The sequence below is a fragment of the Dipteris shenzhenensis genome, chromosome 33 (assembly GCF_047967505.1).
Source record: "Dipteris shenzhenensis isolate YYH24624 ecotype China chromosome 33, Dip_SZ_1.0, whole genome shotgun sequence".
Classification (NCBI taxonomy): Eukaryota; Viridiplantae; Streptophyta; class Polypodiopsida; order Gleicheniales; family Dipteridaceae; genus Dipteris; species Dipteris shenzhenensis.
In genome coordinates, this window is record NC_141628.1 from 11,521,377 (window position 1) to 11,548,596 (window position 27,220).

General features: G+C 41.6%; 1 protein-coding gene across 2 annotated transcripts; it reads left to right on the top strand.

Annotated features, from left to right (window-relative positions):
• Positions 1-9,884: 9,884 nt before the first annotated feature.
• Positions 9,885-26,937, top strand: LOC147879689 (uncharacterized). 2 transcript variants are annotated; one of them, XM_087371879.1, is made up of 6 exons: positions 9,885-10,071; positions 10,203-10,293; positions 10,928-12,640; positions 13,029-13,142; positions 16,515-16,664; positions 26,232-26,937. In XM_087371879.1, the coding sequence occupies exons 3-6, from the start codon at positions 11,276-11,278 to the stop codon at positions 26,394-26,396; spliced, it is 1,794 nt and encodes a 597-aa protein (XP_087228005.1). In that variant the 5' UTR covers positions 9,885-10,071; positions 10,203-10,293; positions 10,928-11,275; the 3' UTR covers positions 26,397-26,937. The 2 variants fall into 2 exon arrangements, with proteins under 2 accessions (XP_087228005.1, XP_087228004.1); XM_087371878.1 differs by lacking the exon at positions 10,203-10,293.
• Positions 26,938-27,220: the final 283 nt, after the last annotated feature.

Sequence of the window (27,220 nt, forward strand, 5' to 3'; positions counted from 1 at the left end):
TACAAGATGCTAGAATGTTGTATGCTTCTTGGAGATAAGTACATATGCATCACCATTGACAACATGGATAAGAGTACAACAACTTTGCTAAGATATAGATATACCCAACTACCATTGGAGGGCAAATGTGGACTAAAACACACGTGTGGAGTATTAGTACATGGGTACCGACCCTTTTGCGATGCATGGATTGATAGTTTGCATGAACACAATAGCAACCAAGTGGCAACATCCATCATAAAGTGTGAGAAAAACAAAAAGAAAACTAAAATATAGAGGCATGGGTCCCTATCAAGTAGTAGAGATCACTCCCCAAGGCTAGTAGTATTGCCACCCTCAATGGAGTTGAAATGGATGGCTACATCAATCGTAGCAAGTTAAAGTGTTGCTACAACCATTTGACACTTCAAACAATCCAAGAAATTCACAGTGAGAATGATCTCAAAGTAGAGGTCAAGCACATACAACGACAAGCCATTGAGGAATCTAAGGCCCGCTGCCATGCCAAATTAAAGCAAAAGTGACTTCTCATGATATATAAAGCAACCTTGGAAGATGAACCTAGTCTGGATAATCAAACAGTTGACCTAGCAAGGTTGTAGGTTATTTTGTAGGTTCAAGGCCAAACTCTACACAAGGCCAATGTGTTGGTTGATTTTATCACACAAGAGATATGAGATTCTACAACCTTGCTGGGTCAACTGTTTGATTATCCAGACTAGGTTCTTGGAAGATGAACCTAGTCTGGATAATCAAACAGTTGACCCAGCAAGGTTGTAGGTTATTTTGTAGGTTTAAGGCCAAACTCTACACAAGGCCAATGTGTTGGTTGATTTTATCACACAAGAGATATGGGAGAATCTCTAACAAGTATCACTTCATCCTACCCCTACTTCCCACTCAACTCAATTCTAAAGCACTGTCTCTAGGAGAGCCAGTGCTAACAAATTTCACACTTGTAATTATTAACATTAGAATACTTAGTTTTTATAACGAATCGAGCAAAGGAAACATTTCCAAACCCTAAATCCTAAACTGTAGAAACCCTAGATCCAAATCATAGATTGTAAACCCCAAATCGTAGATCCTAAATCTAAGATTTTACATCCTAGATCTTAAACCCTGATCTTAACCTTAAACTCTAAACCCTAAACCCTAGACCTTAGACCCTAAACCGTAGATTCTAGACTCTAAACTCTTAGCCTTATATAGTAACCTATGAGCCCTAAACCCTAAACCGTAAATCCTAAAAACGAGACCCTTGACCCTAGCTTTTAGACTCTAAACTCTTAATCTTATCCATAACCTATAAACCCTTGCCCCTACATCCTAGATCCTAAAACCTAGATCTTAGACCTTAGATCCTAAACCCTAAACCCTAGACCATAGATCATAAACCTGAGCTAAGCCCTAAATTGCAATCAATAATCTATAAAATATCTTAATTTGTGCAACAAATTGTGTGCACCCCCAACTTGTTTTTTTGGGGATTCACACAATCGGATGCACAAATCAAGTAAACCCTAAACCCTAGACCATAGATCATAAACCCTAGCTAAACCCTAAATTGCAATCAATAATTTATAAAATATATCGATTCGTGCAACAGGTTGTGTGCACCCTCAACTTGTTGCACGTGAAGCATGCTGGGTGCATCTCTAACTTGTTCAAGTTGGGTGCATCCCCAACCTCTTACATGTGCAAAAGGTTGGGGATGTACACGGCCTCATGATTTGTGCAACACGTTATGTGCACCCTCAACCCGTTGCACATGCAATTGGTTGGGGATATACACAAACTATTGCATGTGCAACAGGTTGGGGGTGTAGCGAACCTATTGCACAAATCATCAAATTTACTTGATTTGCGCAACGAGTTGTGTGTGCATGTGCAGCCTAGTAATGGGTTGGGGGTGTGTGCAAACTATTGCATATGCAAAACAAGTTGGGGGTGCACACAACCTATTGCACAAATTAAGAGAATTTGATGATTTGTCCAACAAGTTGGATGCACCCCTAGCCTATTGCACGTGCAATAGGTTGGGGGTGCACAGGACCTGTTGCGCAAATCATCAAATTCTCTTGATTTGTGGAACAAGTTGTGCGCAACCCCAACCTATTGCACATTCAGCAGGTGGGCATTGCACACCACCACAAATCAATATATTTTATAAATTATTGATTCTAATTTAGGGTTTAGCTAGGGTTTAGGATCTATGGTCTACGGTTTAGGTTTTAGGTTCTAAGGTTTATTATCTAGGTTCTAGGGTCTAAGATCTAGGTTTTGGGGTCTAGGATGTAGGGGCAAGGGTCTAGGGTCAAGAGTCTAGGGTTTAGAGTATAGGGTTTTGGGCCTGATAGGTTAGTGTACAAGGTTAAGAGTTTAGAGTCTAGAATCTAGGGTTTAGGGTCTGAGGTTTAGGGTTTAGGGTATAGGGTCTAAGGTTTAGGGTTTAGGGTTTAGGGCTTATAGGTTAGTGTATAAGGTTAAGAGTTTAGGGTCTAGAATCTAGGGTTTAAGGTCTAAGTTCTAGGGTTTAGGGTCTAAGGTTTAGGGTTTAGGGTTTAGGGCCTAGGGTCTAGAGTTTAGGGCTTATAGGTTAGTGTATAAGGTTAAGAGTTAAGAGTCCTCTAGGGTCCAGGATTTACGGTTTAGCATTTAGGGATTAGGGTTTAGTAAAAAATACGTTAAAATGTATTCCAAACTATGCAATTGATATGTGATGGGTATGATACTTTGCATAGGCCTTAGACTTACTTAGTTTAAGGCCTGTGCAAACTATGCAATTGATATGTGATACTTTGCATAGTTTGCACAGGCCTTAAACTAGGTAAGTTTAAGGCCTGTTCAAAGTATCTCACCCATGAAAGACAAGCACATAGGCCAAAAGCACACTGATGCACATTTTTCAATACTCATGCATGATGCATGATAAGAAACATGGAAATAGGCATTTCAAACCATGCAAATTATATCTGATGGGTACGATACTTCACAGAGTCCTTAAATAAAGTGAGCTTAAAGCTTAAAACAAGGATTCAATCATATTTATTTCAAGCCATGCAAATGATATCAAATGGGTATGATACTTTGTATAGGCCTTAAACTTACTTAATTTAAGGTCTAAACAAAGTATCATACCCATTTGGGTCAAGCACTTAGGATAGAAGCAAACCAATCATACACATTTTTCAACACTCATGCATGATGCATTGTAAGAAACTTGAAAATATGCATTCTAAACTATAGAAATGATATCTGATGGATATGATACTTTGCATAAGCTTAAACTAAGAAAGTGTAAGGCTTTTGCAAAGTATCCACTCATCGAAAATAAGCACATGGCTAAAAGCACACCAATGCATATGTTTAAACACCGAGCTTACAAATCCATTCACTAATTTCTAACAAAAAACTAACAAATTGCAGCAAATGTTCATCTAGAACCAATCGGGGTACAATCATAATTTTTTGAAAAAAAATTCGAGAGGTTGGGTTAGGAGGCTGCGTGCAAAGGGCTATGCAGGCAGAAGAAATTGTTTTTTAAAAAACATGTTAAATATTTGAAGTTGTTGCGTATGCAAAAGGTTGGAAAGCAATTCACCTATTGCAAATGTGGAACAAAGGAGGGAGAAGGTAATGGTACTTATACTAAACTAAAAATTTGCCCTAGACCTAATTATATCCTCGGCTCTCTTAAAATCCCTACTCCCTCCAAATTCTCACTTCCCTAATTTTCAAATCTTCACCGTCCATCTCTCAAGTACTCCCTCCTCCCCTCTCTCTCTCTCTCTCTCTCTCTCTCTCTCTCTCTCTCTCATGCACACTCATCGAAATTGCTAGGGGGGTCTTGTCGAAGGCTATAAAGGGGGGGTAGCCGACTAAAAATAAGGGGGGGGAGGGGGACCAAAAGGGGGCATGTGGGGAGGGAGGGGAGGGAAGGCCAGCCCCCCCACCTGTTGAGCATGCAACAAGTTGGGGTGGGGGACCTAGCCCCCTGGTGCCCCCTCTATGCCCTCTCCTCGCCCCTGCCTCTGCCCTCCCTCTCGACCCTCCCCACCCCCTCCTCATCCCTCCCTCCCCACCTCCCTCCTCGACCCTCCCCGCCTGCTCCTCGTCGACCCTCCCTCTGCCCGTCCCTCCTCTGCACCCCTTCGTCGGCCTCCCTATTCCCCCTCCCTCCACGTCCCTCCCTCCTCTGCACCCCTTCGCCCCTCCCTCCTCCGCCCTACGCTCCCTCCTCTGCATCCCTACACGTCCCCCTCCCCCTTCCTCCATGCCCCCCCTCTGCTCCCCCTCCTTTAAAAGTTTCAAATTAAATTCAAAACCTTTTTAATTATATTTCAAAAAACAACTTATTTTATTTTTAAAATATTTTTGAATATAAATTTGATTTAAATAATATTTAAAGACATACTTTACTTTAAGAAAATAATTTAATTGTATTTTAAAACAATTTAGCATTAAATTTTAATATATATATACTTTAAAAGATATTAAATTTAATATGTATTTAAAAAATATAAAAATTAATATAAATTAAAGTAATAAATGTAAAAACTTACTTTCAAAATGGATCAAATTAAATATATATTTAAAAATTTTATTTTATTCATTTTTAAACATAAAATTGTTTAAATTAAGTTTATGTTTTAACATGATATAATATAATTTTATTTTTATTTAAAAGATTTATAAGAAATTGTCTTAAATAAACTTAGTTTAAATTCCATGATATTCAAAGTTTGAAATTTAAATTTAAATTTAAAATTTTGACTTTTAGTATGGAATTTAAAATTAATTTTATAATTAAATTTCAATTTGAATTTAATAGTTATTAAAAAAAAATTGGATAAAAGTTAAACTCCATGTAATTAGTTTTAAGGTTTGAAATTTCTTTTAAATTTATTTTATATTTTCCAAAAAATCAGGGCAAAGTTTAAGGCTCTAAAGGTCCATGTCATTGAGAAATACATCGATCATGGTTGGTGTTGTTTAGTGCAAAATTCAAAGCCCACATATAGTGCGTAGAAAGTACGAAATGATGGCCTAGTCTCATGATAAACATGGAAGACAATGTTTGATGGAAGTTGGGTGAAGAAATAGAAAGGATGAAGATCTGGTATATAAGTTACGGGCTAGTGACAATAAGTACTTTTTAAAGGCTATACCAAATTTAGCGCAAGGATCTCCAAAAGTACTTACTGCCTTGGAATCACTGAACAAAGTATGGGATGCATTGTTAAGTGTTGCATGTCGCTTGGAGGTTGTAACTACACTATTTATGACTATAGCTACACCATCTACGGTTGTAAGTATAGGAACACAAAGGCGTCATCCTAGGACAAGTTTGACTTCCACAGCTATTCCGAGAAAGATAGCCAAAAGAACTCGAGCTCCATGTGCAAACTATTCGATTGCAGCTTATTTACAAGCAAGCGAGAAGTTGGATAGTGATGAAGAGGATTCACATGAAAAAGATGTACTTACAGATTTTTTTGTAAGCGTGGCCAACTTACATCCTCCTGAAGACGAGGGATACATTTGGGGTTTTTGCAATTTAGCATGGCTACAATACTTATTGATCTAACAACCTTGTTCACAAATCAACAATAGCTAAATAAGCATTTTCGTGTATGAAGATACGAAAAAAGCTAAAATGCGAACTACAACCAGTATCACTCTCCATCCTATGATGTTCAATAGACTTCCTAAAGATGATCCTATATTTCAAAAGCAGGGATATTTTCTCCAAGCATTTGAAAACTTCAATCAGAGTGACTTTGTTTGTGCACAGGGTTTGTACCACAGTAGATATGGAAGTGACATCAAGAAGAGATATATGCTAGCAAAGAACAAGTTCTTGGATAGATGGAGGTTTGAGCCCATTAATGGTCAATACTTTTATGAAACTTGCAGGGTCAAACTTGATGAGGGACAAAAGGAAGCTTGCCACAGGTTGAATGGATGGAAAAGTTTCAACGAGACATTTGTTATATATGCATATTTAATGATGACTCAAAGTACATTCTAGAATCAGAAAGGATTCATGTTTATGATAATAAAAACTTCAATACTTTCTATGATCCTAATAAACACAAACACTAGAGGGCAAGAGACCTAGAGCTGGGTACATGGCAAAGAGGACCTGGCTTCTATAGATGCATGAAAGGCATAGTGAGTGATACGCAACCAAGTGCCTATTGCAAGATATAGGGATCATACTTGCATTGTTTTGTGAGGAGTCAATGTTTTAGAACATCATGAATGTTTGCCAAGTATTTGAAGCACGGAAGATATCCTACAAGGCACTGGAGCATATTGCAAGCCAAAAGAAAGCAATAATAAAACCAATCTCTATTGTTTGGTGGAGACCATTTAGGTTCATTCCAGATGCAATAACAAAAGACATATCCAGTTGCTCCTTAGAGGTGAGTGCTTCTTTAGAAAAAAGAGCAAGCATAGCCACTTGGATGAAGTGGTCACCCGAATGGTTCAAAGTGAAGCCGCTCTCTTGGCATTATTGTTTTTATTGAGTTTAGATGAGGAGTTAGCCGATAAAGCAGTTGATGTGGATAAGAAGAAAGCACTTGGCCTTAGTCAACTGATTCACAAGACATGGGCTATAAAGCGGTTGAGTTCAATGGATGCGAATGCTACACCAACAAAGGATTTAAGAGCTAAAATGCCAAAGGTTATAGAGACAAAATATATAGAGATCAAGAAGAAGACCTTGGAGCGCATCGTGCAAGGTACGACAATTGTTGGTTCTGCTTTCAACTTCTCCTCTGATATCTTGCTTATCAGAGCATGATACAAAAACTATGATATCTTGCTATTAGAGGATGATACAAAAACTTCATCCATCAATGGCATTAATATAGAGCGTTTCATGGGAATGAGTTCTTGGGAGAAGCCATGTGTATTTTTCATAGCTGAGTTGCAGGACCTTAGAGTGTCAAGGATAGTCAATCTTGTACAGTTTATCACAAAAATGGTCCTTTGCTAGACAAGAAAAGATCAACATTGGTCTTGTTCATGATCGAAGCATAAAGGGATTCCCTGTATGCCAATTTAACATTAGGATTTGGTATTTAGTTTCAAATGTATACCATGGTATACTTAGTCGTGGCACTGCCATTGTGTGAGCATCCTAGAAAGAACTGCCATTCACCTCTTACATCCTTTCTTGATGTGTTTCTTATCAAGGGATGGTCATAATCTAATTGAAATTCCATCAAGAGTTCTCAAGCTTCATTAGTTTGAGGATAAAAAGGCTAAACTCGATGTAGCAATGGTGGATTACAGAAAGCCGTTGGATCCTGACCTCATAGAAGAGATGGTAGGAAACTTATTGAATTATGGATGAGTGGTAGCACTGTATCGAAAGGGTTTCACTGCAAAAAAGTTGCTACGCCAGGGTATAAATGCAAATGTCATTGATACCCCCCATTAAATCCAAAATTTTGACACATATTATAGCTGCACTACCTTCTTTGAAGAATAAAATATTGAAGAAGAGAATGAGGAAAATGAAGATAGTCATTCAGACAGTGATGAATCTAGCTCAAGTGATGAGGAGGATCATAGCTCTACATCTGATGAGGCAAAATGAAAAGAAATGTGCACAAAGATGTGGGGGGATCCAATATCCCAAAGAGTCAAGGAGTTTCCACTTGTCATATGGGAAGGCCAGAGGCAAGAAGTAGTCCACCACGTCACAAGAAAATGTAAGGCTATAGAAGTGGAAATAGGTGGTTAGAAATTAAAATGCAGTAAGCCACTCAAGGTCTTAGTTGAAGGATAGGAAAGTAGAACAAGCAAGGCTTCCTTACCTATAGAAAGTGATGCTAAACCAGAACCTGGTAAGAAAGAGTTACCAAGAGGCACTGATGAGTCTATGCCTGTAACCTCGTAGAGAGTAGCCTATGAGCCAAGGCCCTAGTAGTCAAGGGCTAATATTGAAGAGCTTGGTACTCAGGAACATGAAAGCTAAGAGCATTGTAATCATAGGCTTTGAACTTTGATTAAAGCAAATTGCTTTTAGCTCTCATTAATACGTATACCAAGCACATTGTTTGATGTCTTTACTCTCATTAATGTGTATAAAGGTTGTTTATGAGTTTCATTTTATACTTAAGGGTGTATTTTTACACTAAGAAGGTGTATTTTTACACCAAGAAGGTGTATGTGTACACCACCTTTCTAAGAGTACAATGTTCGTGGAAAAGTGGTTTTCTTCATCATAAGATCCATATTTTGGCATAGGGCTAAAAGGCGCATGTTAAGGACATGATGTATTTTTGAGACATATCATGGTTGATTAAAAGGGAATATAGAGCTTCATGCACAAGTGGCATGACAATGTTATGATCCGATAAGAAGGATTCTATGGAATATAAGAGGGCACTAAAAAAGAACAAAAATTTGTCCACTTGCAAAAGTACATGTTTTGCATGGGTGAACAAAAGCAAATTGTAGAAAATGAAAGATATTGCAATTGGTGCCAAGATCAAGAAAGTTAAGAACATGAATGGCATTATTGGTGGTGGGAATGTGGGAATGCAATAAGAGAATCAACATCTAATACTGTTGAGCATAAAACTAGACACATATGGGGCCAAAAGTCTAATGAGAGTGGCAAACTCTATGACACACTTGATTAGAAAAGTTTGAAAGAAGAGGGGGGCACCACATTGGCACCTCTTTCTTGAGAGAGAAGAAGGGTAGAAGACTTGAAAGAAGAGAGGGGTGTTCCTTTATACAATGCAAATAATAAAGACTAGGTTCACAGTTGTGAACCTAGTGATGGGCTATGGTTCTAAAAGGGTACTATATCAAAGGGCATAGCTCCATAGGGCATGCTTAACCAACACATTATCTTCTATGTATTCATGCATAAAACTAAGTCCAAAATGTTCAATAATTTCCATATGAACAATATCGTAGGTAGCTTTGAGCCATGCACTAGGCTCCTCGCTATATTAGTTGTAACTATGGAAACTTAAGGGAAAACATTAACCACCTAATTGCTTTCATTAATTCGCATATGCTCAAAGACACATGCAATCAAACCCAAATCAATTGCAAACAATAGCTAACTTTTGGAATAAAATTCGTGTGAGACATTGCCTGAAAGGAAGGCGAGAGAGGGTCAACTAATTAATTGTTTTCATGCTTAATTAACCTAAGTTAGAAAGAAATAATTAATTAGTTTGAAGGTGCAATGGCAAAATGACTTATACAAGTGTTGCGAGAAGCAGGAGAGGGAGAGTGTGGAGGAGGGAGCCGTAGGGAGGGAGAGTGGAGAGTGGGAGCCATAGGGAGGGAGATGAAGGCGAAGCAACAAGGCGGTTAGGAGATGAAGGCACAGATGGGAGAATGGAGAGTGGGAGCCATAGGGAGGGAGAAGCAACGGAGTGGTTAGGAGAGAGAGAGAGAGAGAGAGAGAGAGAGAGAGAGGATGCCTCTTTTACATGGAAACGAAGAGCTATTAACATTGATAGGAGACCAAATGAGATCGTGAAGACTAACAGGTCCTTGGGAATGAGTGCGGAATCTAGCAAAATCACAAAGGGTGATAAGCGAGCATTGTTTTCTTTTCGATGGAGGATACGGGAGACCTCGAGAGTCTTCCTAATGAGGGGGTCCATGCAAAGAAATGGTTGCAGTGTGAATGGTTGTGAGGAGGAATGTCCCAAGGGTCCCCGGGGAAGCTTTTGTGGAAGAGCGTCTTGGGGTGACCATTCCAACGGAGAAACGTTCCACATAAAGGACAAGGATCAAATTAATTAGAGGCTAATTAGTGCAAATGGAGGGGATTAGGAGATTTAGTGGAAATCAAAAACAGCTGTCTTTTCTTTCAATGTTTTGGCATTCACTCTGTTGAAGAGCATCGTCTTCCTGATGGTTGGACTTCGCATCGGTTTGCCATTTCTTGCATCCCGTGCAAATTTTTCCGTCAATCTTGTTCGACGTCGCTGTTCCCCTTATCCCCCGCTCCATTTTGGTGTTTTCATCACTCGCAGAGCTGCTCAAATCCCTCCGGTACCATCTCTCCTTCAAAATGCCGTAAGTCCCCCCCCATTCTTACCCCCTTTTCTCCCCCCATCCCTTACTTTCTGCTTCCCCTTTTTGGTCTCTTTTAAGATCTGCCTCCCCTTCCTCTCGTTTCGCAATTTGCTTTGATGTCGAATTTTCAGGTGCGACTTTCCGTTTGCGAATTATTTTTGCGGTTAATTCACTTATTTTGCCTTATATCCAGTCCAGTTATGAAATTTGGATGCTTTCTCGGTAAGACTCAGATGCAATGTCTTGTTGCTTCTACCCAACTCTCCGGACTTTTTTTTTTCTTATTTTCGATATCTTTTGCGATGGCTAAAGTGCTTGTGTATTAAGCCTATCTGCTCCCGAACTGCAACTGTCAGTGCCCCGCTTTACTGCTAGAACAGCAGACTCTTGCTCTTTATAAATTACACCATGTACCGCCTTAGAGTATCTGTGTTGGCTGCCCTGTGAACTTTAATACGGACGTTTGTTCTGTTACAAATGCAAAACAAGCCACGTGAGTTGTTAAGAAAGGGATATCGTTACCTCTTAAGTGCACGTGGTGTACTTCATAGTCTGATTGCATCTACTTGCTTTGCAGTTGGGCCAGAAAAATATTGATTTCTAATTTTATATGGTAATCTGATTGCACATTGAAATATCCTCTGAGATGGCCTTACTATGGCATTTGATTGTGGTCATGATAGTGCGTCAAAACGGTTTAGCTGTTTCACGATTTTAGTAGGCTATGTGAGCGTAGTCCATGTGGTTATATCTGTTGCAAATACTTATATGGTGGAACACGTCGAATTGAAGGTCAGTTAGTGGGCAGTTATTGCTGTGTGCTATTTATTAAGATTGAACTTTTTGCAAACTGCAGGGTGTACTTGAGAGAAGCTGCAACGGTTTGAAGTTATGTACCGATGCCTTCTGCAAGGCAATCTATTGCAGGCTTAACAAAAGCCAAGATGGAATTCAGAGAAGTTGCAACCAATTGTGATTTGGCATACTGTCGATGTTTTAGGCTCTAAATTGGGCTCTTTCCAAGCTGAAGAGTTGGCAAACTGTGACAAGAGTGGAATATTATTCTCTGGTGGGGAGTCAAACAGTATATCCTCAGTTGCAACTAAAGCAGAAGCAGGGCAGTTAAGTTTTAAGGAAGGGTACAGGAAGTATATGCACATCGTCAGCTGATAAGAGGCCAGAAGAAGCAAGAGCAGTGTTGCAAATGGATTCAGTGGTGTTAAGCAGGCAACATGTACCCGCAACTCTGGATGGGATTTCAAACAAAGAGCAAATTGGCTGCTTACAAGGAGAAATAGATGGAAACGTGGCAATACCTCAAGGAATAAGAAGTGAGGTTGGCGTAGAGGAGATTGACTTCAGTCACAAGGAATCAAAATGTGCAAGGAATGATAAATCAGGTCCTGGGATAAGACAAGGAAGTCTCACAAAGCGAAAAGTACCAGAGGTAATTGTTATTGAGGACGATGATGAAGATGGCGAGGTTGAGAATCATTATGATGTTGAGGAGGTCCAATGTTGTGGTGAGGATTTTGACAGTGATGCTGGCTCAAAGCAATTCCCTAGTTGCTTTTACAAGTCAAGTGGGTGCCAAAGCGCTGATGACTCCAGTGCTGCTGATTCAAAGCTTTCAGATAGTTCTGACGAAGAGGATTGCATTGTCATGGAGCCTGGTCCAAGCAGGGCACCTTGGCGTGTGCACAAAAGGATGTATACAGCTGAGAAGAGGCCTCATAAGGTGTTCAAATCAAGTAAGATGAAAAGTGTTTCAAGCAACTCTTCAGATTGTGAAATAATTGAGGATCCAGATGGGACGGTCCGACAAGACTGGGAGGAAGCTGCACTTCGAAAGCGGTTGGGAAACACATTAAGTTCAAGCAGATACAGAGCAGAAAGCGAAGGAAGCACAAGCGCCTCAAATCCTGCCAATAGTGCTGCAAAGCATAGCACAAATGGAAAACAAAAAGGTGTGCAAGATCAAGAGCAGTCAAAGACATTTTTGTCTAGTCCTTCAATTCCAAAGCATTCAAAGGAGAGGGATACAATACCTGTTGCTCTTGACCAGCAAGATTCAAATTCTGACTGTCTTGATGCAAGACTGGAAGATGCAACAACCTCAGTTGCGGAGGAGACTTCTCTAGCACAAAATACATCTAGTAGTTCAGGCAATGATACAGCACATTCTGACTTTCCTAATGCCAGACAGGAAGATGCAACAACCTCACCTGGGGAGGAGATTTCCTTAGCACAAAACAATTCTAGTAGTTCAGGCAATGAAGTTGAGCCTTTTGATGAGAGATCAAGTGATTATCATTCAGATACTGCCATAGTAGGAAGTATAGGTGAACTTTTGAGTGGAATGTCACCAGACTTGGAGGGGTGTGATGGGCCGGAAGCATCTGAAAGGGTGGGTGATGATCTTGCGCTGCAAAGAAATGCGGCCGAAGCAGTTGAAAACATGATTCATGAAGGTTTACCTGTTGACAAAGAAATACTGAAAGAAACAGAAGAGTTCCGCCTTGCAGATGAGGATGAATGGGCAAGGCGGCAGCTGGAGCTGCAAAGACAGGTTAGTGATATTCAATAATTGGGTTTTTGAATTTTTGTGCTCTCCACTGTAATAATCTACCAAAGCTGTCATGCATGGTGTGAAGTAAAGGCTTCTACATCTTCTATGTGTTAGAAGTGCAGTTCTCACATATGGTATTATTGATGATGTTTGTGGAATGGCCTCTTTCATGTTAAAGATGTGTGTAGGATGCACATCTTTTATGAAAGAAGCTGAAATTTGTTGAGCGGGTCTCAGACTGTCTTTCCCATTTCTTTTGCTTGGATTTTATCTCGGTCGCATTTACGTCTGTTTTCCTGGATTCCCCTGAAGACTTGGACTTGTTTTGTTTGCTTTTGCGCTTGAACACAATGCCATTATCATCTTTGTCTTCGTGCGATTGTGACAGGCATTGGAAGCTCAACGGGAACGGAAAAGGAGGAAGGTTGAAGCTTCACGGAGGATGGAGATGGAAAACAGGCAGAGACAGAGACTCGAGGAAATCAGACAGAGTCAGCAGAAGGTAATTTCCTGGTTAGCTCACCCTGTTTGAAAAGGTCCCCATTAATTACCGGTGAATGTCCCGAGTTGCCCAACATAACTTTATAAGCATCAAACCTTTGCAATTGCGTCCTTATCTTGGTATATGTGTGATGATGAGAGGTAGACCATTATTTTGTCACTTTTGAAAGAGACATTCTATATGGTGGATTATGAACCTTGCCATGCGCTTGTATCATATATTAATGATGACATGGTGAAAGTCTAGATAGTAAACTCTATCTGCGTTGATTTTCTATTTTATCTAATATTTTTTATGATGTGTTTTTGCAAGTTGGACCATGAGTCATTTTTAGCATATAAATGTTTTCTTCTAGGATATAATATTGCTAACAACTCTAGTATAAATGTTTTTTACAGTCTCAACTTCTAGTGTAGCCTAGGACCTAGTTAGTAGTATGCAATTATTTTGTTCTTTTACTATATGTGTGATGATCAGAGTTGACCATCGACTTGTCACTCTTAAAAGGTGAGACACCCTTTATGGGACTATGGACATTGCCATGCGGTTGTATCATGTTCGATGATGACATGGCGAAGGCTAAATTGTAAAACTCTATGCCTAGAGTCTAGATGTTGATTTTTTATCTATCTAATAAATGTGATGTGTTTTACAAGCTGTAGCCAGGAGTCATTTCTAGCATATAAATGTTGCTTTCAAGGATATAATACTGCTTTCTTGAGTGAAATAGGATTTGTGGAATTTGGTGGAAACTTGAAAGGCAACCGTAAGTTTCATAAATGTCCTTAGGTGCACATGGACATGACCTTATGCAGTAGAGAGCCAGGCACATATATATTTTGTGCTTTTATGAAGCCTAGTTTTGTTTTTTTTTTGGGGGTGGGGAGGAAAACAAAGTGCGTGGAGATGCATTTCCACACAATCCTTTTCCAAGTGCGTTTTAGCATGGATTTCAAGTAACATGGGTTGACTTTAACCTAACAAGGCAGGTTGGTAATGTGAACAATTTGACTGAGAGGATAATGCCTTTTGACTCGCGATTGTTCAAGCTGGAAGACATTAAGTGGACACGTGGCACCTCTTGATTGTTCTTGTCCTTAAGTCTCTTGAATGGCATGCTACTTGCTTCTACTGTTGTGTTATTCTCTGTTGCCTTAATGGTTTCATGAGGAGCAAGATCATCGTCTAACAATGCTTAAATATTTGTGTGAGATTATGATGGTGTTCATTGCATTTTTCTATTCCTTGAAAGTCAAGAGATTAGTTCTGAGCAATGTGCTACCTTGTTTGGGCTCTTTTATAGATGGCTTATTCTCTTATAGTTTTTTAACCTTCATAACGGGGTTGCATCATTATCCTAGCAAGGTCTATAGTGGTTTGCCACCTTATTTTGCTGCTGCTGCAAGAAATGCATTAATGCAACTTGTTAAGATGTCCACATAAAAATGGATAGCAAGCTCCCAATGGTTCTGTTACAGCCAGGTTGCATTCATGAGGGAAAATATACATACATGGCCATGGTTGGCTTTCATAACCAGGCTGCCTTCTAAAAGGGTGGGATACCGAAGTTGATAAGCAATCATCTTATTTCGCTCCAAGGCATGGTATTCAACATCGTGCATCACTTGGCACGTCATTGATGCTGTGATTAAGCAGGGCAATGAATAGATGGCTGGAGGATGACCTTGGATAGATGGTTTAAACACTCGACTTTTGGGATGAGCCCACCAAAATGCTTGGGATGAGCTGTAGGAGGAAGCTCTTTTGCAAGTTGCCCAAAAAGAGTATGCAAGATACGCCTGCCAAGGAAAAGAAGCATGATGATGAGAATAGAGGTACTTAGCTTTAAAGGAAGAAGAGTTTGTGCATTGTGGGATGAGCATGTCCAATGTGCACGCACATGCACATGCTCAGACACTTGGACACTTGCACATGCCCACCGGCATTGGCACTAGGGTAGGCATAGGAGATAGGCATATACACATATTAAGAATAATTAAACACATAGATACATACATATCTACATACTTATGTATGCACACATGTACTGGATTGTATGATTCTTAACGCTATTGCATGCCAGAGGCAATTGTATGACTTATGTGAGCATTGCTTAAAGAATTGTGATCCTTGAAACTTGATCAAGTGAAAGAATCTAGCGAATAGCGATGAGAGTTAACAAAATATTAAAGATTTTTCACAAAGATTGTCATTGAGTAATTGATCCCTCTTAAGGTTAGTTGTAATGACAGATTAATAGGGTGATTAGAGCACCTATAAAGAGCAGTATCATAGTTGTAATTATTGTATTTGTGATGCTAACTAGAGAACTCCTAGTCTTTTAGTAATGCATCTTGGACATGGGGAGGTGGAATTTTGAGGGGATGGTACAATGATGGGTTGGGTTGTTTAGAATGATTTGGTAACATCATTGATGTGTGGGTTGCTGTATTAAGGCTGGGAGTACCCTTGGTAACAAACAATAGAGGTCTTTGAGTGAGATTAACCATATCTTAGGCCAGGGGGCAAAAATAGGGACTCAAGGCTGAAGCTGGCCTACGTTTGTGTTTCTTGCTTGTGTGAAGCTACACCTTGCTATGGAGCTTGTAGCTATTGTCTAGAGTTGTTCATTCGTCTGGATTGTATTTTTGGTCTAGGGGCGATTGTTAAGAGGCAGCCTTTGAGTATCACTCTATGGCAACATGGCTCAATGGTGTGTTCATGTGCAGTGTAGTGCTATATTGTTGTATTACCTCAAAGGAGCCGTAGTGCACTCTCTTGGACACACATCTCCTAATTGTGTTCTTGCATCAAGAAGTTTATGAAGGTATGGCTGCAATCTTGCTGTGCTTCCACGCAATGATGCACTCTATGGCATTTGGAAAGGTGAAAGTCAATTGGCCCTCTATATTGGCAGCTGAACTAGTTTAGGACTAGGATTTAAGGCTCCTTTATCCTTGGTACAAATTTTTGAACATTTTGGCCTTGTATCAAAACTCGACTATGATGGGCTTTCATAGATGCTGAGCTTGATCCTCATACTTCAGGACGTGCATTCTATACCTTGCATTCCTTGGCTTTTATAGTGTTGTATATGTCTTATTAGTGTTAGGAATCATTTGACCAAGCAGAAAAACTACATACATAGGGCTTTCTCCCATCATGTACTGGGTCTAGAGAATCTTGCTTGTGCTAACTTGAAAGAGTTGATGGGCCCTCTATGCTACTGTATTTTTGGCTCATACATGCATTTTTGCTGAAGCATTTATTTGGTCTTGTTGAAGAGTGCTGTGAAATTGATTCTTTGTGTGTGATACTTGGAGAGGCCATGCTTCAATTATGCTTGATAATAATGTTTGATTTGTCTTTCAGGAGGAGCAAAACTTAGACTATAAAGAACAAGTGCGTGGTCAAATACGGTCTGAGCTTGAACGTGTGGCTGCTACTTGCATTGATATGGCTACTCTGCTTCGTCGATTGGGTATCCAAGTAGATGGGGGATCGTTTCCAACAATCCAGCAGGCAACTCTTTCATACTTTATTTTTCGTCCTTGTCCTTATGTGGACTGTGGTTATTGTTTTATTTGTATCTCAAAGTCCATGCAATTTTTGTACTGAACACAAATTTCAAGTAACCAAAGTTTCTCTAACACCATAGATGCACAATCATTAGCTCTTATCAATTCTCATTTTGTTTTAGTGAATCAATGGATTGTAGTTGGCCTTAGCTGCTGAATTACATCATGTTTTGGTTTGATTTAGTTTTTATCTTTAATTAATGTCATATTTTGCCTTGCCGGAGTTTTTCTAACAATACAGTAATCAACTGTTTCATACTTACATTTTCGTCCTTGTGTTTATTTGGATTGGGGTTATTTTGGGGTGGTTTTTCTGTTTGTATCTCAGAGTCCATGCAAATTTCTATACAGAACACAATTTCAGCTCAAAGTTTCTCTAGTACCATAGCTGTTCTACACAATCGCTAGCTCTTATTAATTCTCATTTTGTTCTATTACAAGTTTTCTTACATTGAATCGGTGGATTGTAGTTAGCTTTAGTTGCATTCAGTGCACATTTGCATTTGTTATATCATCTCAAATGTGAAATTGAATGCTTCTTGTTGCAGTTACTGTGAACAATAATTATAGTTTGGAAGCTGTAGAAGAAAACATGCAAGCTTTGTGGTGAAGAATAAGAATGTTTGATGACTATCTTTTCTCTCTATGGTTTCAAATGCTGGAATGGACTAGCGGGGATAGAGCCTCTTGTGACATGACATAAATGCTCGTTTTCTTTCAAATGCATAGCTGGTTTGCTATCTTTTGCAAGGTGAAAATATAAAGCAGACTAGTGCTTATTGGAAAAGGGAGTCGAGTAGCAAGACCAATTAGTGGTCATTTTGTTAAATTCCGAAATAGTTCAAGCTCAGCTAGGAGGTAAACAAACTGGCCAGCGCTTCTGATTTGCACAAAACTGAGCTCTGTTTTGAGCTGTGCAAAGGTTTTCTTTTGCAAATTGCAACATAGCCTGCTGCATTTGCAAGAAATCAGCAGCTGCTCGAACCTTAATGTTTTGTAGACCAATAGTCTTAGGCTGAAATACATAGAAAACACAAACAGACTCTGCTTAGTGGCAGAATTCTTTGCACTGTTATGTGCAAACTCAGCCATAGGAAGATATTCTTCCCACTGAGATTGCTTGCGAAGACATAAGCTCTCAACATATCCTAAAAAATCTGATATACCTGCTTCATTTATCCAACTGACTTGAGGTGATCCGATGAATTGTCAGCTTAGTGTCTGATTGCTTGAATATGTCACGCTAGAAATGTCTTGTAAACTTGGGATTACAGTCATTGACAATCTCAGTTGGTAACCCATATAGACTAAATAATTTTTCCACAAACAACAGTGCCAGTTGTGGAGCAGAATTATAGTCTTCGTTGCAATGAATTTGACCATCTTGGTCATTCTATCCAAATGGCATAATGGCCATGGCTGTCTATGGTAATCCAACAATTAGGCCCATGGAAATACTCTCCCACGTCTTATCTAGGATTTCCACAGGATGCAACCAGCCACCTTCTTGTAGGCATTCTGCCTTATTAACTTGACATCGGTAGACATTCTCGACTGTCTTGTTTGATATCTGTCCACATGAACTATGAGAGAGAGAGAGAGAGAGAGAGAGAGAGAGAGAGAGAGAGAGAGATCCAATCAACTTGGGAAACTTTGCCTTAAGCTTCATCAAAGACTTCGATGAAACTGAGGGGACCGAGATGGGGAGGAAACCATTATTAAGGTTGAAAGGAACAAAAATCATACTTGGAATATTGAAAGGTTGAAAGGGACCAGAATCATACTTGGGATGTTGTGGTCAACTATGATTGCCAAAGATATTCGGAAAGCATGTGACCTTTGCTGTAGACTTTAGGACAGGATGGTAGATGTTTTAGTTATACTAAGCACAATTTCCAATGATAAACTTAATAAACTTAGAAATTTAACAGCCTTTATACATGAAATGCATATATCATTCAAAATCACATAGGAGGTAGGGTTTAGGCATCGGATGGGGGGTGAATGAGGTACACCCACTACTAAGGCTAATCCTTGGAGTTCTCTCTTTATTAGTACTATTTCTTTATTACAACAATGGTTGGCTTCAAGTACAGTAATAATCCAGGTTTTCAGACAGAACCAGTGGACATAGAATTCCTATCATATTTATCCAATGAAAATACAATGAAATCTCCTTGATCAGGAGTCAAAGTCTATAGATCCGAAACAAAGTAGCCTCTGATAATATGTAAGAGGTATACAGATAGAGAAGAAGCTCCAAAAACTCCGGATAGAAGACAATCTCAGCAAATAGTCTAAGGCTGTTGGAGCTAATACCAGCCCACCTCTTAAGCTTGAAACACATAGATTCCACATTAGTAACTGTTCATCTTAGCAATTCTACTTTAGAAAATAACTAGAAGTAAATAATTTCATACCTACTTACTAACTAGATAAAAGCATTAGAATGAAGTTAGGATAGGTTAGAAATGAGTAGAATTACCTTCAGTAGTGCACAGTGAAAAACAATGGTAAGGACAGGTAGAAATAGCCCAACAATTGAGGAAGAAGCTCAACAAGTAGAACATCAGGAAAGAAAAGTAGAAAATGAAGGAAGCGATGGAATTTGCATGCAAGGAAAGCTTGCAATTGTCAGCGTTGGAGCAGCAGCAGGGAGAAAGTAAATTACAATTTGCCAAGAGAGGTATTTGTTTTTGCGATTTGCTGTCAGGAGTGCACAAGGTGAAAAATGATGGTAAGGAACAGCCCAAACTCAAATTGCAATTGAAGAAGAAGCTCAACAAGTAGAACCTCAGGCTAGAAGTGTAGAAAATATAGGGACTGATGGAATTTGCATGCAAAACATACCAAATCGCATTTGAGCAAGAAACCTTGCAACTGAGTAGAAACCTCTACACTAGGAGAAAGCTTAAAGCAGAAAACTCTAGGATATAGTAAATTATGGACATAGTGTCCAATGAACACAAAACTGCTGTTGGAAAGGCAGTTTACATGGTATAGGCATTTCAACTACCTTCACCACTCCACATTATCATGCCGTGTATTCTTGCTTGCAACTCTTCAACTCTACACTAGGAGAAAGCTAAAAGCAGAAAACTCTAGGATATAGTAAATTATGGACATAGTGTCCAATGAACACAAAACTGCTGTTGGAAAGGCAGTTTACATGGTATAGGCATTTCAACTACCGTCACCACTCCACATTATCATGCCTTGTATTCTTGCTTGCAACTCTTCAACGCTTAGAGTTATGCTCATTCTTATCAGTAACCATAGTTACAGGTGAACGTTCATTATCTACACCCTTGGAAGTTGTAAGGTTTGGAGGGGGCCCTTATAAATCCAAGTATGCCAGTTGAGAAGGCAACCTCTACCAGAACTGTGGTAAAGGTGGCAGAAATAATGCTTATACAACTTTAAATTGGGCCCTGATATGTGGCAGTGGGACATAAGAAGGACATGAGCTCTAGCATTGGAACTAGTATCACATTCAGCTTTCTTCCTTTTTGGTGTCCAGCACCTAACATCATTGAGTCATTTCTGTTAGAGGGAGCATCTCCTTCATCATAGAGAGGGTCATTGTCGTGGGTGTGCCTGCTCATGTGAGGTAGAGCGAGGGCCATCGTGTGGGTATGCCCGCCCATTAGAGGTAGAGGGGGATGGGTTCAGGGCTGCCTTGGAGGCGCAGTAGCCACGGACAGGTGCAGGGGCTGCGGGGTTGTATTCACCCACCCCCAGCTCATTTCGGGGCTGCCAACAGGCCACCATGCTGGTGCCTAGGTGATGCCCTGGTTGGGGGGTCAACGAGGTCCCCAACCGTGGTCAGAAACCCGACCAGCAGGTCAGATACAGCCCAACCTCTTGTCGGCCAAACCGCCCCCTCCAGTCGGCCAGTTAGGCAGGTGTGGGGGCCCTATATATAGGGCTCTTCCCTTGAAGGGTGTTTTCAGATCTGAGAGATGGTGTTTTCCAGGGCTGGACTGCAAGGATTTGGAGGTTCTCTTTGGGTGCAAGCTTCTGCCTTGTCCTTTGCCAGCTATTTCCTCTCATCTTCCTTCATTTCCCTTTCTCTTATCCTCCCACCCAACCTGCTCTTTCCTTTCTATTCTTCCTCCTTCCGGCATGGCTACCCTGTCAGAGATGGTTAAGAATAAAGTGAAGATTTTTGTATTACCCACCTTCCCAATAGACCGGTCACCGTCAATTGGATGGAAGCAATTACAGTGTTTGGCATGTTATGATGAGTCCGTCTTGCAGTCATATGATCTAGCAGACGTCGTATTGGTGGGGTGTCTCAGCTATGGGGCCGAGTCAATGTGCGGGTAAGGTCTTTTATTTTTATAAATTGTACTCCTCCAATGATTAATCATACAAAGAACATGATGGTGGCCAAAAGTATCTGGGAACATTTGGCGTCCTTATACAATAGAATCTCTCCCATGAAGAGGGTCTCTTTGGAAGCTCAGATGAGGTGGTTGGATCCAATGAAGTCTTCATCGATGCGGGAGCACATCAATAAGTTACGGGAGCTTCAGCAAGAGATTCTCCAGGCTGGTGGAAGCAGAGTGTTGGAAAGGTCACCTCCCCATCTGTAAGCCCCCAAATGAGGAGAGCGTGGGGGAGGGAGACCTAGGGCAGGATGGGCCCAAAGAGAGATTACCTGGATGTGTGGATCTGGGATGGATCTGGAGCATTCATGGTTGGTGGGGTATCCCAAGGATGAAAGGCTGCATCAGGAGCAGCTCATGTGCAGGAAGATGGCGGGGACACAGTGTCTTGGATCAGGCCTGGCATGAGGCACTCAGTGGACTGCAGCAGGACCCTATGAAAGGCGCGCTGACATCAGCATGTGTACGGAGCAGGGTACAAAGCTGTACGGATCTGTACGGGCTGCTGCAGGGCAGTGTACGGAAGAGGTACGGCCAGGACAAGGCGCCAGCAAAGGGCTGCAGCAAGGCGCAGTATAGTGGGGGTCTATGGGCAGGTCTATGGCTTGCAAGCAGGGCTGGCAGGTGGCAGGACAGCAGCAAAGGAGCTGGACCCTGCATGGAACAAAGGGCCAGCAAAGGGCCCTTATATAGGGCTGGTTGGGCTGAGCCAACCAGGTCGGTTGGGCCAGCCAACCTGGTCTGTCCAGTCGGCCCAGTCAGGGCAGACTGGTCGGTATTTTTGCCAGGCCTTAGGGCCTATAAAAGGAGAGGCTTGTGGCCTCATTTCATATCCAGCAACCAGCAGTTCCAGGAGGCAGAAAGGAGCAGCAGGAAGCCACCCTCTGGACCTATATCCAGGAGGTGAGAGGGTGCTTGAAGGGCTGCAGACTTAGCTAGGAAGGGCTGGACCTTGGCTGTCTTTTAGGGCAGCAAAGTGCTGAGATCATCATCTTCTGGAGCAGTCATTCACAAGCAGGTTGGAGCAGTGGAACAGGGACCTGTGTGCTGCAGACAAAGCTTGGCAGGGGCTGCCCACCTAGGCTGATTCACAGGCAGTAAGGTGAAGAAGAACACATTGGACGGAAAGTCTACTGACGCTCGAGGTGGAGCACGTGGGCTCGAGTCTAGAGATAGCCAGCAGATTGGAGAAGGACCTTGTGGTTAGATCAGAGGACCACACCATTGGTGGGACTTTGGATCTATCTATTTTGTATTGTGTCCATAGTTTTGGACGGAAATATATATTTTGGTGGTTTCTCTATCTGGCTGGTTCATTGTCTATTGATGAGTCTGCACATCTATGTGACGCGCATTAAGTAAAGAAGTTTGTGATTCCACACCCCACACGCACACTGTGTGAGCTCCTGGGCATTACTATAAGTCTTCCGCTGCGTGTACCCTTTGTTGGGTATTTCTAACACAGAGAACATCTTAGGACATGGCCATAACATTGCTGTTCCACTTGTCTTCCCAATCTTTTGCATTTTATTCGTTGTGGATCAGCAGTGGAAGGATAAGTACGTTGACTTGGGAGGAGCTGGTCCCGAATCCCGATGGTGCTCGATCAAGAGGAGAGATTTCCGAGTCCTTCCTAGGGAAGCCTTGACTGCTCCACAGAAAGGAAGAAACCAAGGAAGAAGTTCCTTCTTTGTCAAGAAGACAGATGCGGGGAAAGAAGCATGAAAGGCAGAGCGTTCATGCAATCATTGTGGCTAGAAAGGTCTCTATTGGAGGAATTGCCCTCCACGGATAGCCAGTAATGGTACATGTTCTTCCGCAGCCATTACTTCGGCCTTTGTCCATATTGAGATTCTCGATTCTGTGGCATCTCCCGTTGTCGCCCTTCAGGCAAAAGACTCTAGGACTTGGATTGCGGTAGTGTCACATCTCACAATATGAGCCCATCCCCAAGTGGACTCAAGAATTTTGTGGTTTCAGGTGGTGACATTTGCATCGGCGACAGTTCTACCATCAAAGTTCGTGGTGAAGGCAGCCTCGACATCATTCCCAGTGGCAGAGGGGGGATGCACTCTTCGAAGGTACTGTTTGTTCCTTCCCTTTCTGTCAATTTGTTGTCAGTATATGAGACCTGCGGGCTTGGCACAACTATTCTGTTCGATGTAAACTTTGTGGAGGTTAGGGATAAAGCAACTGGCCATGTAGTTCACATTGGTACGGTGGATCACCGTATTTATACTTTGTCGGCTCTCTTCTATCACTTCAACCCCTTGAGGTGATTTGTGGCATTTTCGATTTGGTCACCCTGAATGTCGAAGCACTATGCAGTGCTGGCCGACAGATGGTTCTTGGTTCACCTAATGTGGGCAGCAATCGTGGTCAGTGCCGTTCTTATATACGAGGGAAGCAATACAAAGAGGCTTTTCCAAAGCATGCCTCATGGTGGCTTCAACACCTCTAGAGATGGTTGAGGTGGATCTTTGTGGACCTATGATAGCTCCTAGTCTTGGAGGTGCGCTGTACTTCATCCTGCTGGTTGATTTCAGCCGGTTTATGCGGATTTATTTCTTGGCTCAAAAGGCCTTGGCCTATTTTCGGTTCGAGGAATGGTGTGTTCTTGTGGAGAATGAGTCTGGTTTGCCTCTGGGTAGAGGCTTACCGTTACAGTTGTCTAAATCCTCAACCCTTCTCTGAAAACTTTTGTTCTGAAGGTGACTCCCTTTGAGGCGTATGATGTGACTCAATTTCATGTATTTTGATGTGATGTCTTTGTTCACGTTCTTAGGAAACAAAGGGGGAAGATGGAAGCAAATCCACCCAAATGGTTTTTGTGGGTTACAACTCGCAGTTGACATGTTTTATAGGTTGTATGAACCCTCGAGGCGAGAGATTGTCCTCAGATAGGTGTTGCTTTTGACGAACAGATTTCGTCCGGTGCAATTAAGGAGCCGCCCGTCCTTGGAGAGCCAGTCGATGGTGATGACAGTGATATCGTTCCTGGGCCCAAGCCCCCACAGGACCAGCCAGTTGTTCCAGATAATCTACCAGAGAGTGATCTGGACAGTGACCTGGATGATGATGCACCTCCTCAGGGTTAGGTTCTTAGAGAGTGCCCCGGTGGCTGATTGAAACTCTCTGTGACTCTGGAGCAACATATATTCTCCCTTCATGGCTAAAGGAAGAGGGCGGACCATGTAGATCTCAGCGTGGCAAGGAGAAGGTTTTGGAGGCAACCCCTCTACATGTAAATTGCTCTTTGATGTCTCGTATTCTGAAAGAAAAAGAAACCTCTTCAGTACAAGGATCGCTTTCTCAGAGCATTGGAAGAAAGCAATGGAGCTGGAGTTAGAATCCATCGAGTGGCAGTTGGTTCGGAGACCACGACGACGTTCAGTAATTGGTGTCAAGTGGGTCTATGAGACCAAGTACACATTAGATGGTACTGTGGATAAACATAAGGCCCGTCTCGTGGCCAAAAGGTACTCACAACGATCGGGGATTGATTATGAGGACATTTTTGCCCCCACTGCTAGGATGGCCACTCTCAGGACGGCTTGGTCGTTGCTGCTCATCAACAGTGGCCAACGTTTCCAATGGATGTCAAATCAGCCTTCCTCAATGGTGATCTGAAGGAGGGGATGTGGAACAGCCTCCAGGTTTTGCCAAGTCAGCAGGGATGGTATACCGATCAAAGAAGGCTCTATATGGCCTAAAGCGAGCTCCCTGAACTTGGAACCAGATTATAGACGGGTTCTTTGTATGGAAGGGTTTTCAGAGGTCACGAGCAGATCCAATTCTATACATCTTCTGACAGGATGACTTACTACCCTCTTAATCCTATATGTCGATGAATTTTTCATTACAAGAGGTCACGTAGCACTCGAGGGTTGTTCTATCAGTCAGGGCAGCAGTTCAGGTCCAGCTATTAGGCTGGAGTGGTTCAGATTGGGGAGCAGAGTCAGGCACTTGTTGTTCGACCACAGGCTATTACTTACCCCTCGGCTCAGCAGCAGTCACATGGCAGTAAAAGGCAACCCACCATAGCCTTGTCTTCTACCGAGGCTGAGTGCCGGGCCACTTGTTCCGCTACATGTGAGGCAGTTTGGATTCTAGGCTACGTGGGGAGATTGGGTTCCCACAGGAGTCCCCGACTGTCATCCACAGTGACAATCAAAGCTGTATAGCACTTGCTCGCAATCCAGTGTTCCATGCACGGACAAAGCATATTGAGATACGTACCACTATGTCTTGGAGATGGTGCTTGCTGATGTGATCATGCTCCTCTTCTGTAAGATGGAGGACAACAAAGCAGACCTCTTCACCAAGCCCTTGGCACAACAACTGCTTGGAGATCATTCCAGCTCCCTGAGATTCCAGGAGCTGAGAGGGGGTGTTAGAGGTAGCATCTCTTGTATCATAGAGAGAGGACCATTGTTGTGGGTGTACGCAGCTGCCCATGTGAGGTAGATTGAGGGCCATCGTTGTGGGTCTGCCCGCCCATGAGAGGTAGAGGGGGATGGATTCAGGGCTGTCTTGGAGGCACAGTAGCCGCGGACAGGTGCAGGGGGGTGCAGGGTTTATTCACCCACCCCTGGGCTCATTTCAGGGCTGCCAACAGTGGTGCCCTGGTTGGGGGTCAACCAGGCCCCCAACCGTGGTCAGATACCCGACCAGCAGGTTGGGTACAGGCCAACCTTAGGTTGGCCAAACATCCCCCTCCAGTCAGCCAGTTAGGGAGGTTTGGGTCCCTAGCAGTAGAGGCATTTTCTCCCGAGTTCTTGGTTTTCTCTTTCTCTCTTCGCATTTCAGTTTGCAGTGTGTGCTCTCTTTTGCTGTTCAAGATTCTGCTGCACTGTCACAATTTCATGCATTTTCCATTCTTTTGTTCGGGTTATCTCCCTTCTTTCTTGTTACTGGTATGAAAGTTTAAAGCTTCTATGCTTCATGTAGACCTCTGAAAACAGCCTTCAAAAAATGATGCATATACCTTCTTCGTACTCAAATGTTAAGCGCGAGCTACAAACCGTGAGATCTGAAAAGTTGTGCATAATCCTTTCCTATATGAAGGTTTTTCAAACCAGGAAAGTATCATGATCTGATTAAGTGGTGCTGTCCAGCAGGTTAATGCTGCCTACAAAAAGGCTCTTCTCCGTTTTCATCCTGACCGAGTTGCAGTTATGGCTAAAAGCGACCCTTCATATCAAGTGGAAGCAGAAGAAACATTCAAATTAATATCACGGATGAAAAGCACCTTGCAGCCAGTTGCTGTGAGATATTTTACGTAAAGTATTTTCCCATGTTGGGAAAGCACTAAATACTTTCAGCAGTGGTGGTTTATTATAATTCCTTTTATCGAGTCAAAAACTTTTCAAGGGTCCTCCAGAAATTGCCTGAAAGTTATGTGAGGAGCACCGGCATTAAAATTAAATCATTATAGTCATCAGAGGCTGTAGATCAATGTTGTACTTTAGAGGTGGTGGGTAAATGGACAGGCATTAGTAGCAAATGTTGTGTTAAAAGTCTGAAAAGGTATTTTTTTGCAAGGGTGTTAGATTTCCCGAGGAAGGGATTATCATTATCTGATTATGAAATGTTTTCTGGTGGGCAAACAACTTATTTCGATGTTTGGTGTCAAAAAGGTGAATTAGGGCCTGTTCTATTCAACCAGCGAGGCTTAACTGTTGATGGACATAACATTTCAATTTCATCAATTACAATGGTAAATATGGACCTTGTATGATCACAATAGCGGTGTTTGCAAGTTTAAATTCCTCTCGGCAGTCATTTTCTGCCACATAATTATGGAGAATATGACATTGGCTGTTCTTTATGGCTCAAAACAAAACATATGGACATGGTGATGCCAACAGATGAACTCGGAATTCAGAGCACATCAAATCAGACGTGGGTCCTTTATGTCAGTTCCAAGGTCTTGGGAGTTTAAACATATATATATGTATATATATACATATCAGAAAGTTAGAAGTTAACACCATGTATGCTAAGAAAACATGTTTCTAATTGCTTTGTTGACTGATACATTTTCCTTTTAAATTGTCACAGAGAACACGAATTACTTTTGTTTCCAATATGGATTTTGTAAAACCTT

Bases quoted from the DNA above. Each gene is read 5' to 3' on its own strand.
- LOC147879689 (XM_087371879.1), top strand. From the start codon at position 11,276: ATGGATTCAGTGGTGTTAAGCAGGCAACATGTACCCGCAACTCTGGAT. The intron at 12,641-13,028 runs GTTAGTGATATT...CGATTGTGACAG, and splicing joins AGCTGGAGCTGCAAAGACAG to GCATTGGAAGCTCAACGGGA. The intron at 13,143-16,514 runs GTAATTTCCTGG...TTTGTCTTTCAG, and splicing joins TCAGACAGAGTCAGCAGAAG to GAGGAGCAAAACTTAGACTA.